Source organism: Rhea americana, unplaced genomic scaffold (genome assembly GCF_003343005.1).
Source record: "Rhea americana isolate MKP2758 unplaced genomic scaffold, rheAme1 scaffold_176, whole genome shotgun sequence".
In the NCBI taxonomy this organism is placed as follows: domain Eukaryota; kingdom Metazoa; phylum Chordata; class Aves; order Rheiformes; family Rheidae; genus Rhea; species Rhea americana.
Window position 1 is genome coordinate 1,870,270 of NW_028185883.1, and position 14,682 is coordinate 1,884,951.

Sequence of the window (14,682 nt, forward strand, 5' to 3'; positions counted from 1 at the left end):
GGGGCAGGCGCGGCGGCGGGCTCCGCGGCGGCGGGCGGGCCTGGCTGCTCCCTGCGCGCCGGGCGGCCCGAGCCCGGGCAGGAAGGCGGCAGCAGGGCATGGCGGCGGCTCGCTGAGTTGTAGGGTTCGCCGAAACCTCGAGCTTTCCGTCTGCAGCCGCCGCTGCCGCGCCGAGAGCTTGGCTTAGCTTAGGGGGTGCAAGAAACCGAGTGCTGTGTTAATGCAGCTTACAGAAATAAGTTGCTATCGGAGTCTGATCTGCACTGTTGCTCATTTTACGTCATTGAATGCTGTCACCGCCTGGCTACTTCACGTAGCAAAACAGATTTTAGATTTCATAATTTAGACTTTATACTTAAAACACAAGGCTCTTTTGAAACGACTACATGCTGAAAGTTTCCACACTGTAGATGGCGGCATCACTTACGTCAAACAGGTGTTTGTAAATTCACATCCTTGCTTTTTGGTAACTTCCCTGTGAGTAAAAGCCTTCAAAGAACTATCTAGAGCAAGGGTTGAAACATATTTCTTAGCCTTTTCCTTACAATTTCTTTGGTAGTAAGCTACCTTTGTAAATTGTTTCTGATGTACAAAGTAATGCTGAAATAAAGAAATGATCTTCTAAATGTCTCTGGGTATTTAATTAGAAAAGTCATATATATATTTCCAGTAGGACCAAATTCTGCACCAATTTGCCTTCACAGTTGAAGCTCACCAACAGACATTTAATACAATATTTTAAAAAACACTTGTAAAACAAACTGCAGTATGGGGGGAATAAAAAGATTTTTTTTGGTATCTCTATTTCACAAGTGTGTATTTTAATAGGGATGCTATGCTTATTTATGGAGGGAAAGTACTGAAAGGTTCGTATATCTAGGTTTAAAGGATTAGAAATCATTTAAATCACATGGACAACTGTTTCCTTTAGCTGTTATTGTCCATCAGTATTGTCTGGTCAGTGATGCTGTTCTTATCAGATGAAGAAGCTTTGATGAAATAGATTTTCTGAGATTTATTTTGGAAAAGAGAGTAGAAAATAGATTTGCCTTTGCCTTTCTTAGGTATCCATAACATTTTTATTGTCACTGCAAATGCTCTTTCCTTACAGCAGAACAATTTTCCCTTTAAACTGAGGCTTTTCCCGCTTAAACTTGGTAGTATTTCACTCTGCCCTATGTGAAAGTTCTGACAGTGGGCCAGTGTCCTGTGTTGACTACGTAGTTTGAAATAACTTCAGGATCACAGAAAAATAAATTATAGTAGAATGCGTTTTCTTGGTATACCTTCAGAAAGATAACAAACTGATGACTCTAGGAAAAAGTTGGTTTAAACTTGAAATACATATAATCCTTACAAATAGATCAGTGTTCACTGATGCTGACCTATTGCACAGTGTCCATCACTGTGTACACATTTTATAATGTACCCTGCTTCTCTGTGAGAATATTTTCAGCCAGTAGCAGCTTATATGTGATACATGGGTTTTGGTAAGAAGTATGGATATTTCAGGGACTGTATAAAGTGAATAAATTCAGACTATACTCCCAGCTCTAGGAACAGATTGCAATGAATGTGTTGACAGTAGATATTTGTTATATTCTGTGGTGTGTGAGCTATTCTAAGGCTTATGGAGAAATGCTTAGATTAACCTGATGGAGCATTCATGTTTGAGTCTGTATGGATTTTCCAGTTTACTGAAGGAGGAACAGTTTTCCTACCTTTTAAAAAATACTATTTTTATATTGGGTACATATATTAAAAACTGGAGTGATTCAACAGGTTAACCATCCTCATAAGGCAACTGTGGAGAAAAACTTATCAGTATAAAACATTCTCCTAGGAACTGCTCAAATTTTAGTGATTTTTCGGTTGATCTTTAATTCTCAAAGCACATCTAGAGAAAAATGTAACAAGACAGAAGTGTTAAAAGAGGTATTAACATAAAATACCTTCTTATGAATCTAATCTGAACTGATACTGGCATAGAATATATGACTTTTGTTGGCAGAAGAAAGAACTAATGTTAGCTCTTGAAATTTCAAATTGTGTAAAACCTGTTTGCCAACAGCTATGGTACTACAGCATCTGTGATCAGTGAAGTGCTTAAATTGCAAGGTCCTGCTGGCAATGTCGTCTATTAAATCTGGTCAGCAGATTACCATTAGAGGAATATTAAGTTTGCGATATGCTTCTCAATATTGTTTGACTAGATTCCTTTCTGACCGTGCAGGTGAACTGCTGTTTTCTTGCCYTCATTTGAGGCAAAACCAGTGGGGTTTAGGGTGTTTTTTTCTTCTTTTTTCTTTTTGTTTTGTCTCTTCAAGGAATTGGTGTGGAATATTCTGTAACACGCTCCAGAAAAGGGAGTTGAGTTTATGTTTGATTTGATTTGWTGTAATTGACCTGTAACACGTAGGACCTGCTCCAGGAGCAGACTTCCTTTTCTGTCTATTCCTTGCGTAAGACCTGAGAAGAAACTTCGGTAGCTGTCAGCCAGATGAAATAGCCGAAAAAACACGCTGCAGGCTGGGTTGCTGTGCCCTGGTTGCAGACAGTCCCTGAACCCGCTGATCCGAATCTAAGAAAGACAGTGGGTCTTGTTTTGTTTTGTTTTTCTTTTTGACCCCCCCCCCCCGGAAGCCCCGGGACGCGTGGCGTGGCCCGTGGGGCGAGCTGCGGGGGGCGCGGGGGGCGCGGGAGCCCCTGGAGCCCCGCGAGCCCCGGGCCCGGGCGGGTTGCCGGGGCCCCGCTTGTGACCTCACCCGGCCGCAGCGCCGCGCGCAGGGAAGGGGCCGGGGGCCCCGCTCCTGTTTCGTGTCGCCCCCGCCTCCCATTATGACCAAGTGCGTCAAGAAATACGGAAAAACACCGGGAAGGTAACGGTCTTATACGGCGGATGGATTTGGAGGCTCTCTCCGCGGAGCTGAGACTCACAAGTTTAGTTACAGAATCACAGAATCGATAAGGTTGGAAGGGACCTCTGGAGACCACCTAGTCCAGCCCCCCTGCTCAAGGAGTTGAGGGCCKTGGAGTTGTTTGTCCTGTGAAACTTAGCCTGATGTTAAAACCCGCAAAGCAAGAAGAATGTGTTCCTCCGTGGGTCTTGAGCCACACACACAGTTCACAGGGAATCCAGGTGCAGATCCCAGCCTGGGATGGTGTCGCGTGAGCTCCGAGAGCGGAGCGCTGGCACGTGGCTGCTGGGCAGCCGGGGCCTTGCCTGTTGGGGGATGAGGCCCCCGGGGAGCAGCTGCAGCTGGGGCTGGCGGGCGGACGTGGAGGCCTGCTCTCCGYGCCGGTCAGCCCCCCTCTGCGGAGGGACCCCCGCACTCTTGTCACCTCTCTCCTGAGAACTGTTTCCAGAGTAGCTTCTCCTTGCAGCTTTCCGGAGTGGCTACACGAAGATCTGAACATGGGGGAGCGAGAAAGTATGACTTAGATTCATCTGATAATTTTTAGAGAGATGTTTTCTGTTCATTCTTAGCTCACTGCTCCAAATACATAACAGTTTGGAATTGCTCTTTTCTCTTTAGATGTCTAATACTCCCCTATACTATATTATTTACATATGTATGTACTTACCTTTAGACAAATGACCATGGAAATGGTTGAATCGCAACAGGATGGGAATGCAGTGGATTCTATGGCAGAGAGAGATGTTCAGAATCAGCCAGGCCAAAGTCAGATTTCCCCCATATCTCAGGTAAGCTGAAACATGGAAAGATAAGAAGAATCACTACAAGTGATATTCAGAACTGTTACGACTTTTTATTGCTGACCATTACACTATGAATTTGTGCGAGTTTATCACGCTTTGTAAGTTCTTTTTGTTATTTAATAGAGAAAATAGTAAAAATATACTGAAAACTGCTGTATTTAACAGGGCTAATATTACATCAAGGCTGTTAAGAAGTAACACTTGTAGGAGACTGGACTTTCCAGAATGTACTGCAATGATCAGTAGGCGTATTTTTTTCATTTTCTGAGATAATTGTGTATATTATGCAGATGAAAATAAGCGTCCTAACAGGATGAGATGGCTGCAATATCAAGTGTAGTTAAAATTTTTTTGTATCCCAAAGATGTGTTGTATAACAAAAAATGAAAAATGAATGAAAATAGTTATGGTTGTTTACTAGTTCCAGATTTTGTACAGAATGCATTTAGTCCTGCAAGCACAGTTTTAATGTTTGTTGTTGTGTTTCATCCCTGCATGTCTAATGGCAGTGTCTGGTTTTCTGAAAATGCGTTTTACTTGTTCTGTGTGGTAATTGTACTTGGATTATTTGGTAGTTAATGGAAAAAAAAWTAATAACAATTCTAAAACATTAAAAAGTCATCTGAAATACTCAGCCCATGAGAGAAATAATGTTGTTCTTGCTAGTGCTAAGATTCATCACATCAGAAAACTCTATAAATCCATTTACAAGGGTTTTTAGAAACCCTTTGTCAGGCCTTTGGAACTGTTTAAAAAATCAGCTTACAGAGTTTTTCAATGTCAGAGGTTACTTGGTAAGATTCTTATCCAAAGAAACAGAGGGGCCCTCAATTACTTCATACCATATATTTGGAATGTTAAATACCTGATTCTCATTATAGGTATATTTCCAAGGATGAAGGCTGCTGCTTTTTGTTGCTATTGTTTTTTTTGTATGCAAAGAAAGTCTCCAATTATTTTTGAAGATTTTTTTCATTGTTGTTTTGTTGTCTACTGCATTTAGTTGTGGTTTTGGTACCTGCAGCACTGAGAATCTTGTTATTGTATTTTCTTGCTTTAAGAATGGAACATGGAGCCAAGAATTTTACTTTCTTTGCTCTTTCATGTCACCCTTATTTCGTCTTCCTTTCTGATGGTTCAGACTTACAGTAATGCTCACGAATAGTGATTGGATGACTTCTATGTAAAGTCTGTTAGTTTGTGCAAGAGTCTCTGAAAAAAAATGATGTGAGTCCTGCCACTGGAGATTTTTAACATGGAACTAGACAAAGCTGTTGCTATAGCTGTGGGAGGACTTCTGTGGGGTCCCCAAGGAGAATGCCTTTTGTGTTTATTTGCACTTGGTACTGGAGTACTTTCAGGTGGTAACTGGTGTGGTTCAGCCACACTGCGCATGTGCCTTAGGTCTTTCAGTTAAAAGTTCTAACTCTGAACTAGTTATTGAGCTCAGTCCCAGTACCAGTCAAATGAAACAAGTGGGGTAGCCTCGAGTTTGCGTCTATCTAAGGGCTCAGGAGAAGAGAGGGAATTCCTCTTTTTGTTCAGAAGGCCTGAAGAGCTGGCTCTGACTTTTTCCAGACCTGCTTGGCTCCCATAACTCAGGTCGAAGGCCTTGGCCGTCTGCAAAAGCAGAGCTACAGGAATCAAGCTGTTCTGCGAAGAATGGCGATGGCAGGGAGTCTGTGGTCCCTGAGGGCCATGGGGCAGGGGCTGCTGGAGGCTGTAGCCTGTGGGCTGCCAGGGGTCTTGGCTGCCTGGCAGCTCCCTCGGCTGGGCCAGGCCAGGCTGGGCCGTACATTCCCCTTCCACCGTCGCAGCTGCTGTGAGGCTACCTTTCGTCCAGCAGACCCTGCTGYGGAGGAAAGGGGGAAGCCGTCGGTCTGCCGTTGGGCATGATGAGGAGGACCATGCTAGCATACTTGCCTGCCTGGCGGGCCCCGAAGGTGAAACAGTCTGTGCTAAGTGAGGGCCAAAAGCTGGCTGAGGATGTTTGCTGCCCTGCGAGGCAAAAACCCTGGTGATGAGTAGCGATCGCCTCTCTGCTCTGTGAGGTGCGGGGTGGGCAGTTGTCCATGTTTCTGAGGGCTGTGCTGGTCCACCATGCCTGTGCCCTGAGCAGGGCTGAAGGGCGCCCATGGGGGAACTCCTCTCCCTCTCTGCGGGCTCTGGAGGAGTGCTGTTAGGAGTAGACAGCCATTTGAAGAGACTGAGAAGCAGCTTGCTCCAGCTTGTAATCCTTTTTCTCCACTAACTTTCTTGCAACTGTGCAGGAATAAGGACGAGAAGGAATGACTTGGCTCTTACCAAGGGGTGGAAAATGCCTTTTTGCTACAAGTGAGGGTTGCTGCTTGGGCATTGTGTTTGTTTTTGTTGTTGTTTTTAGCCAGATATTTTTTCAACATTGGTTTTGTTCAGTCAGAAGTAAAACGTTTTAATGGATTATTTTTCAGTATTCACTTTGCTGCTCTCTGTATATTACTTTGGCCAGGGAATGACTAGCAAAATACTGAAACATACAACTGCATAGGAGTTGTAACATTTCACATAGCAGGTGTTTCCTGGAGTTACGGCTTTTTAGAAAAATACTTTTTGTTTTTCCYTTTTCAATCTTACGTTCTTGATGGGTTCTTCTTTGAATCACTTTTTGGCTTTGTTGTGTCCTGTCTATTAGTAGAGCTATGTCTGCTGTATTGGTCTGAGACATGGTCTGTTGACCTCTCAGTGTTTGCCCTAGACCAGGCGTGGGTCAGGATTTACAGTGATAACTGCTGTCAGAGCGAGCTGTGAGAGCTTTCTGGATGGGCACTTTCAGAAGCCTGGAGCACATAGCCATTGCAAGTTGAGACTGTTCAGATTTAGCACTTCAGGGATATCCTCCTTGTGGGCCCTCAGCACCAAATTTAATACTTTAAATGTTGCTTCTGAGGAACTGAGCACCATAGAAGTTTGCCACGAGGTTAGTCCTATTGCTTGAAAACTAGCCTGGCCAAATGCAGGTCCAGAGCATCTAACAAAGATAATATTAAAGTTTTCTGAACTTGCTGCTTTGCCACCRTTTTGTTTGTACCTCAAGTGTGTCCGGTCACCAGATGGCTGAAATTAGCTTAACTTTGTCTTCCTTAAAACTAGGTGTTCCCTCTTTGTCATTAGCTTTGGAACTGACAAAAACTCCCCTGTCTTCAGCCTTTCTTTATAGAGCTACTCATAGAGGTGCCAGTGTGTGGTGAGTCCTGCTCTTTTATAAGGTGAATCCTGGATGGGTTTGCTCTGCCTTTCCCTTTTCCAGTAGTACTTCTCACATACTTCTGGAATCCTTGCAGTGCCTGGTTTCTACACCTGAGAGGGAAATCTGATTGAATTAGGCACCATGTACTTCATGGTAGCCATGTTCCCAGTACGAATGCTTCCAAGTAACCTCTGCAGAATTCTATGGGGAAAAGTTATCTGACCTTGGGTGGCAAGGGATGCGAACATCCACAGTATAACTGTTCAGATCTTTCATGCATATTGAGGTTAGATAACTCCTACGTAACCTCTCTCTTTGAATGAATGCATGCCTCAGCATGGTGATTGTTCTTGATCCTTTTGCTTGCTGCTTTGCTCTCTACTTTTTCAAGAGGGAGGCACATGTATTTCCTACCATGTAAAGTATGGAACCAGGCCAGCATAACAGAATGTGTGGTTGGTATTTTTTAAAGCCATCAGGCTTGACTGTTGTACAACTAGAAGGTTTGACCCCAAAATAACATTACGAGATCCAAACTCTCTGGCCATTGCCAGGGAGAAAAATCTTACACTGTCTGACCACATGCTTAATGAGTTAAGTTTCTCCCTGACCCTCCATTTACTGAGTTGCTTCTGTGGGTTGTTTTCAATCATTATGCTAGACAGCCCTTGAAATAATGATGTTATAAGTAGCATTGCTCATCATTGATGTCAGAAAGTAATTTTTTTGCCAAGGATGCTTCAGTCAGTGTTTATGCGTGAGTAACCTGATAGCCTCAAATGTCAAAAGATTCTGGTATTTCAGTCCAGGAGGATACAATTTGAAAATAATGCAAAGTGAAATGTTAATTTAAAAATATTTTAACAGTTTTAATATTTATATTAAAATTATATTAAAATTAGTATTTATAGAAATACAAAACRTGAGACTGAAAAATTTTAAAATCTCAATTATAGAAAATAAACCTAATGCAAAAGAATTATAGATTTAAAACATAGCTCATAGGTGTTACAGTAACAGGAATTTGTGCATTGTGTAATTTCCATATCTTTGTGGAACTTAGCAAATTGTGATCAAATCAAATTATCTGTTTGAATGAAAATAGGAAACAAGCAAATAACTTCTGATTTCATTAAATTTTAAAAGTAATGTTGTCTATTCCGCCGTTTCCCCTCCATTAATCTCCTATCTGAATTAAAGGGGACAAAGCATTTTCTCACGTTCAGTTGTAAACTTCAGTCTAGAAGAGTATTAGCTGAGTTTTGGATTTTTTTTTTCCCCCTTACATAGTTAGACTGAATAAGGAGCATTCAGTTGAATGCAATGTTTTTTAATCTTGAATGCTGAATAGCTTCCTGATTATATGTGTCTTAGTATTGTGTACTAAACACAGAAACAAATAAACTGTTGTTCTTGTTGTATTGTTTTGTGTGTGTCATACTCCGAACATTCTTTYGGCTACACTAGAGTATTGTATCAGATTACTGCTATCTTTTGTGAGAGCTGCAAATTGAAAGGTTTGGTGAAATTGTCTTCGTAATGTGCTTTGAAAAGTTAGTATGCTTTGTAATGCTTACACTGGCTCCAGGTTCTTTCCTTGAAGCTTGAGGCCATGGTGATGTCAGCTTTGCCTGACAAAAAAATGGATCATACTCTTCAGATCTKCAAGACTTTGTAGATCTCAGTCTCAAAAATCTGTTTCTTCGTAGTAGTGGTAATGTTTATTTTATTAATTGGGAAGAAGGTTTCTGTGCCCCATTTATGTGCTGCCACTTAATACCATTTAAGGAATAATTGTTTCCCTTTACAGGTTAGAAATGCCCTCAATTGTTTTATTTCCTGAGAATCTGTTCAGTTTCCTGTAAGAGCTGAAGAATTATGTAGTGATTGTCGACAAGATCCTGTCTCTGTTTCCTAGAAACRGTGTTTCTTGAAGATAATTTGAGCCAACATCTGGTCTTTTTGATAATGGTGCATCTTAATAGTCATTAAAAACTTTCTCTTGCCTCAAGAAAAGAATCTTTCCCAGACGAGTAGTGACTTATGGATCAAAAATAAAAGCGTCTTTAATACTTGGAATGTAAAAAAACTATCTTCAGTGTGAATATAGAAAAAATACAAACATTTTCTAACAATTTTTTTGAATTCAGCATTTTGTCATGTTTTCTTGTCACTGTCATCTCTTTTACCTTCTAGTGCTCACAAATTTATTACGGTATTTTGCATTAGCAGATGATCTCTATTTTCACGARATACATTTTTTGACTGAGAACCAAGCCAGGAAGGAGAAAATATCAGACTTTTAGATAAAACCTGATGATTCATTCTTGTACATGTAGAACATAGAAATAAGGATTTTTAATTCAGTTCACTTTGAATTTCTGAAAAACACGAACAGTGTCTCTTTATCTTATAGCCTTGATGTTGTTTGTCATTTTCTTCTATTTCTTTTCTCTCTTTGTCTGAATTTAGAGATGTCTTTTCATAGAGAAACTGAGATCTGTCATAGACCTTTCCCTTTGCTTCAGTATTTGTTTCTGTTAATAAATTTAACAGTTCTAGCATAAATACTGAGCTATTTTGTAGTCCATAGTTGTTTTAACTATTTCTTAACCCATTCATCCTCTGGATACAGCTAGCTAAGAGGCAAAGGCTAGGTAAACCTGWGTGCTCTAAAATTTTACCAGACAAGAAGGCTGAGGGGGGCAGATGTATTTCTAAACAGAACAGGGATACCATTGTTTTTTARGCTGTTCTAGCTTTGAAGAAGATTGTTGTGATCTGTCCTTTATTTTTGTTGTTGTAGCAAGGTTCTGCTGTGCACCAGCTCAGTTTTTCTTGATACACATAACGAAGATTTACTTTAAACTAGAAAATTTCACAAATCCAGAAATGGTTTTATTCTAACAACTATTTTGCTATCCAAAAAGTAATGTCTCAAGACAGCTGTCTGAAGAGCAAAAGTTGAAGCTAAACTTTTAGTTTTAAAGAAACAAAGCAACCCCGAAAAGTTTTGGACTTCTCTGAGTTAAGCATATTCTACCCTTTGTGTTGTTGCAGCTACATATCACTTCAATGTACACTGATACTTCTGGTTACACATCTTAAGCTTTTTGCTGATCTTCATGCTGGAGACAGCAGATTTAGTCTTTGATAACTCAGGATTGCTTTTAATCAAGAAAAAAAGTTGAAATCTCTGGAAAATATAAAGAAAAAAGACGCACAGTTTTATATGTGACATTTTAAGCTTTCAGTTACTCATTTGGAAAGATACATACTAAAGCTTTACTAGTAAAGCTAGTTTATTTCTGTGTGTGATAATTACACACATGTAAGCTCTTTTAAATTTGGTATCAAAACCAGTTTGTTTTAGTATCACATCTAAAAGCATTTGCTGAAATCTTCAGGCATGTTACTTAAACATGATGATTGTAATTTTTGCAGGTTTCTGTAGCTGCATCAAGTGCTGGAAGAGGATCTCCAGCTGTAACTCTAGTGCAGTTGCCTTCTGGTCAAACTGTTCATGTCCAGGGTGTCATTCAAGCCACACAGCCCTCAGTCATTCAGTCACCACAAATACAGGCTGTTCAGGTTAGCTCTTTTATTCTTACGTTTTCATGAATATTTGGTCTCTTTCCTGCCTCCCCTTCAGTTTCTCTTCATTCTTACCAGTGTTGAAAGTTATAATAGGGGGTGTGGAGGGTGGCAAACTGCCAACTGATAGCAGCCCTACAAGCATTGTGTAGCCATTTCTTAATACTTCCTGTTTATCTCTAACAAATTGTTGTCTTAGAACAGCAAATTYGTGTAATAACGTGATCCTAYTTCAGTGTGTCTTGCAGTTTCTCTCTTTTATGTTCTGTTCTACGAACATCATTGTTTCTAATGATACTACAAACTTGTAAGTTTGCAAGTGTCTCTTATATTGTATTTTTGAAGCACATCTGGATATAATGCAAGCATTATAGTTTAAATTATTCCTTATTGTTTTAAGCAGGCTCTGCTGAAAGCATCTGGTATTGCTTTTTGTGGGCAACTTCAAAATAAACATTTATTTGTCAAATCTTTGCAAGTGTAAAGGGACTAGTACAAAATCCAAAGGATTTTCAGAGCTTTTCAATAGTGAAAAATACCAGATGCTTATCTTGCACCATTTTGAAAATGCCTGGGGTTCTCCTTTGTGTCTTCCCTGTAGATAGGAATGCTTTTGTCCCAGTTTTCTTAAAATCCAGTTGTGAAATGGCAGCTGAATTGCTTCTTGCAAGCAAAATTGATGTCTCAGATAAGAGAGGCTATRTGCCAGTGACGTAGGAATTGCTTTACTTGCAGTCATTGCGACGTATTAAGGAAAGACAAATGTGTTGTCAGAAGTCTTCCTGAGAAGCTATCTTTAATGTTGAGACTTCTTAGTAGCTTTCAACTGTAATAGAGATGCCATATATAATTATGATATTTGTCTCAGAGGTTAGAAAAAAAGAATACAAGCTTGGTCACATGTTCAGTGCTTTATTTGTGAATAATAGATGTAGATGATGGAACCTGATAAGGCTTTGAAGTTGTAAATTGCTGTTGAAACAGGGATGGTATATGGCAAAAAAAGTTTGGTTCAATTTAAGTCAAATCAGAGTATTCAGATTGCCTTCTGGAATTTTCAGCTGTGATTTACCAGAGAGTGAACTTTGTCAAATAAACATACTATAGTCATTTCCAATTTCTGTCACTGTTTTTCTTCAGTTCAGCATAGTCAGGACAAAGATGCAAAAATAGAGTATTTGCTCCACAGCCTGCAAGGAGGAATTTCTCCAGAATCTCTTGCCAGCTGCTGCTATTTCTTAGGGAAGCAGAAATCAACTTTTTATTGTGTTGCGCAAACTCTGGCTTTCTTGCCTTTCCCAAAGGAGTAGAGATGGGAGAGTCATGTTCTGATTAATACTGACGAGTTCTAGRTTTTCGCTTTGATTTCAATTTGCCATCCTTAATGGCAAATAAGGTGACCCTAGCAGAAGGGCTTCATAGRCGCTGTAAAATGCTTGTAAAAGGCTCCATTACAGAGTTTGCTGTGGCTGTCCTGTGATCGTCTTAAGTATTTTTTCCTGCCACCTGGCATTTCCTCCTGTTCATTTGCCGTTATCTTGGTCTCCTATCTCTGCCAGACAGTAGGAGACTTGGAAAAATAGTACAAGTTCACTTAAAAAAAAAAAAAAAAAAAAAAAAAAAAAAAAAAAAAAAAAAAAAAAAAAAAAGCCAAAGAAACCCGAGGGCTGACGATATAGCCAGTGTGACCTCTCCCTCACACACCTGCAGCTTTAAACAGGAAGGCAATTTAAACTTTGTTTTTGTTGCTTTCTGGATGAAAAAATGTTTATCGGGATCATGTTCTTCACCATTTTGTTGTTGTTTCACTTCTAAAAAGGTTTGCAATTCAGATTATTTGACTTTTGTGCTTGCTTCCCCCCAACATTTCAGGTATTGAGAGATTAACATGAGCTTGAACTTAAATGYGGTCAAAATTAAATTCTCAAATGTGTTCTCAAAATTTCCTGATGGCCAGGAAAAATGGCAATGGCTTTATTCTGTTAGCCTTGTGAATGTGCTTGCTTGCTGTTAGAACAAGTTGAAATGTTATTTTTTTCTCTTCTGTCTTTATTAAAAGCTTTGAAATTTTTTGAAGTCTCTTCATTTTTTCTTCATTTCTTAAMATGCATAGATTTCATTGCTATTTCCTTCCTCTCTTCCCAAATTACTGTTCCTGACTCTTTGGGCTGTCTTCAAGAACTAGGGGTGGCTATTGGAAACTCTTACTGGCACGGRAAGGTTTCAAGGCACTAAGATCCTGTTTTACTACTATTTCTCCTAGGACAAATACTTTTTTTTTTTTCTCTCTCTGCAGAGAGTTCTGTTTTCAGATAGGGTACCCAGGCACTTGGCTGTGTAATATTGTCTTGGTTTTGAAGGTTTATGCCATAGGCTGGAAGATAGGTGATCCACAGTTAGATCACCATAGAGCATTGGAGAGAAATGTTATTATGAAGATCTGTTTGCATTGGTCCATGCTCTGAAAATAAGAACCCAAACTGCTCAAAGCCTGTGTGTGTCTCATAGATTTRAGTAGTCAAATGAATCAAAAAACAGCACATTTTTCTTGTTCAGTAGTCACTTTCAGTTCTATATAATASATTTGCTGGCAAAGGTTATGATTCTGCTCCAGGTTGCAATTTCTTTTTTGGGTAATTATAAGAGAAAAGAACTTACAAAAATAATACTAATAAAGTTATGAGAAAATGAGACATTGTGGATTTGTCAAAAATTTCTAGAACTTGAACAGTGTTACTAAGCTATGTATTTGTATGTATGAACATGTATTGATAAGTGTAATTATAAGTGTGTATTTTAAATAAACTTTTCTAAATACTTTCGTGTGCTGTGGTTATAAAGACTTTTTTTGTTGTATATTAGTATTTAAGGTATCAGTGCAGCATTCTGTGTTTTAAATGTTTAAATGTTACTAAATTGCATACTGTTATATTTAAAGATTTTTTTTATTTGCACTGCTTCTTTCTTGATGACATTCAGAAAAATATAATCTAGATTATTTTGTTTTTTTCCAATGAAGGATGTCATCTTAAGTGCCTATAGTGTTGTTAACCTCATAATTTGTTATTTGCTGTGCGAAAAGAAGTCCAAGGTCACATAACCTATGATAAATACATGCGTAAACCTCCTGATGTGAAAATGGAAGGAATTTTTAAAACCAATTTTTACTAACTTTTTTTTTTTAATTGAATGAAGTTATGAATTTCAGAAACTTTGCTATTACAGGTAGCACCGATTGCAAATGCAGATGAGTCTGCAGAATCAGAAGGGATAATTGATTCTCAGAAACGTAGGGAAATACTTTCAAGAAGGCCTTCGTACCGGTAAGGATTTCTTGTTTTTGTGGGTTTTGTTGTTTTTTAAAGGTAGCTTATACATTATGTCAAAACTGTCTGATAAAAGCTAGTGACTTAGTTTTCTCATGGATATGGAATTTTAAATACCTATAAAATTGTTTATATTCTGTTTTAGAAAAATTTTGAATGAGCTCTCTTCAGATGCTCCTGCAGTCCCGAAAATCGAAGAGGAAAAGTCAGAAGAAGAAGGAGCGCCTTCTGGAATTCCTGCAATGGCTGTGCCAACCAGCCTGTATCAGACTAGCACAGGGCAATACAGTATGTTTGCAAATATACTGCATAGTGTTGCAATACATATGTAGGAGTAATTTTGTTTCCAAAAAATTTCCATAATGAAATAGAGGTGTTTGAAGAAGAAGAATAAGAGAGCTCTCTGTATTTCTAATAATTTTGTTTTTTATATTTGATTTCTCCTAAAATGGGCATGACAAACTTCTAGTCTGTTGTAATGATTGTTGATTGCTAAGCTTACAGTCTCTCTAGAACTCTGTTCTGCATTAAAAATGCAGAGGTGAGGCTTGGGTGAAACAACAAATGTTAGTACAGAGTTATCTTTTATACAGATGTTCAATGTTATAAATTACTGCAGATCCACATTACTGTGATTTGCTCTGTATTAGTGTTACACRAATTGACAATTAGGGACTTCTTTAAAATGTAAGGTTGGAGGGTTTTTTTTTTTTTTTACTTCGAATTTGCTTTTTTTAAAATGTCCCATCTCTCTTCCTCGCCAGTGTTCAAGCAAGGTTAGAATATGAATCTTTTTCTACTTTGAATTTTCTTTC

The 14,682-nt window shown here is 39.1% G+C and overlaps 1 protein-coding gene across 5 annotated transcripts in view; it reads left to right on the forward strand.

Annotated features, from left to right (window-relative positions):
* The first annotated feature begins 3,595 nt into the window (after nt 1-3,595).
* The window catches only part of CREM (cAMP responsive element modulator), a 28,245-nt gene continuing 17,158 nt past the window's right edge, over nt 3,596-14,682 (forward strand). For 3 of the 5 annotated variants that reach the window (XM_085301409.1, XM_085301408.1, XM_085301407.1), the window contains exons 1-4: nt 3,596-3,706; nt 10,392-10,538; nt 13,767-13,864; nt 14,013-14,155. In XM_085301409.1, the coding sequence (XP_085157535.1) occupies nt 3,596-3,706; nt 10,392-10,538; nt 13,767-13,864; nt 14,013-14,155 (499 nt within the window). The remainder of the gene's footprint in view (nt 3,707-10,391; nt 10,539-13,766; nt 13,865-14,012; nt 14,156-14,682) is intronic. The other 2 variants (XM_085301411.1, XM_085301410.1) reach the window with 1 other exon arrangement.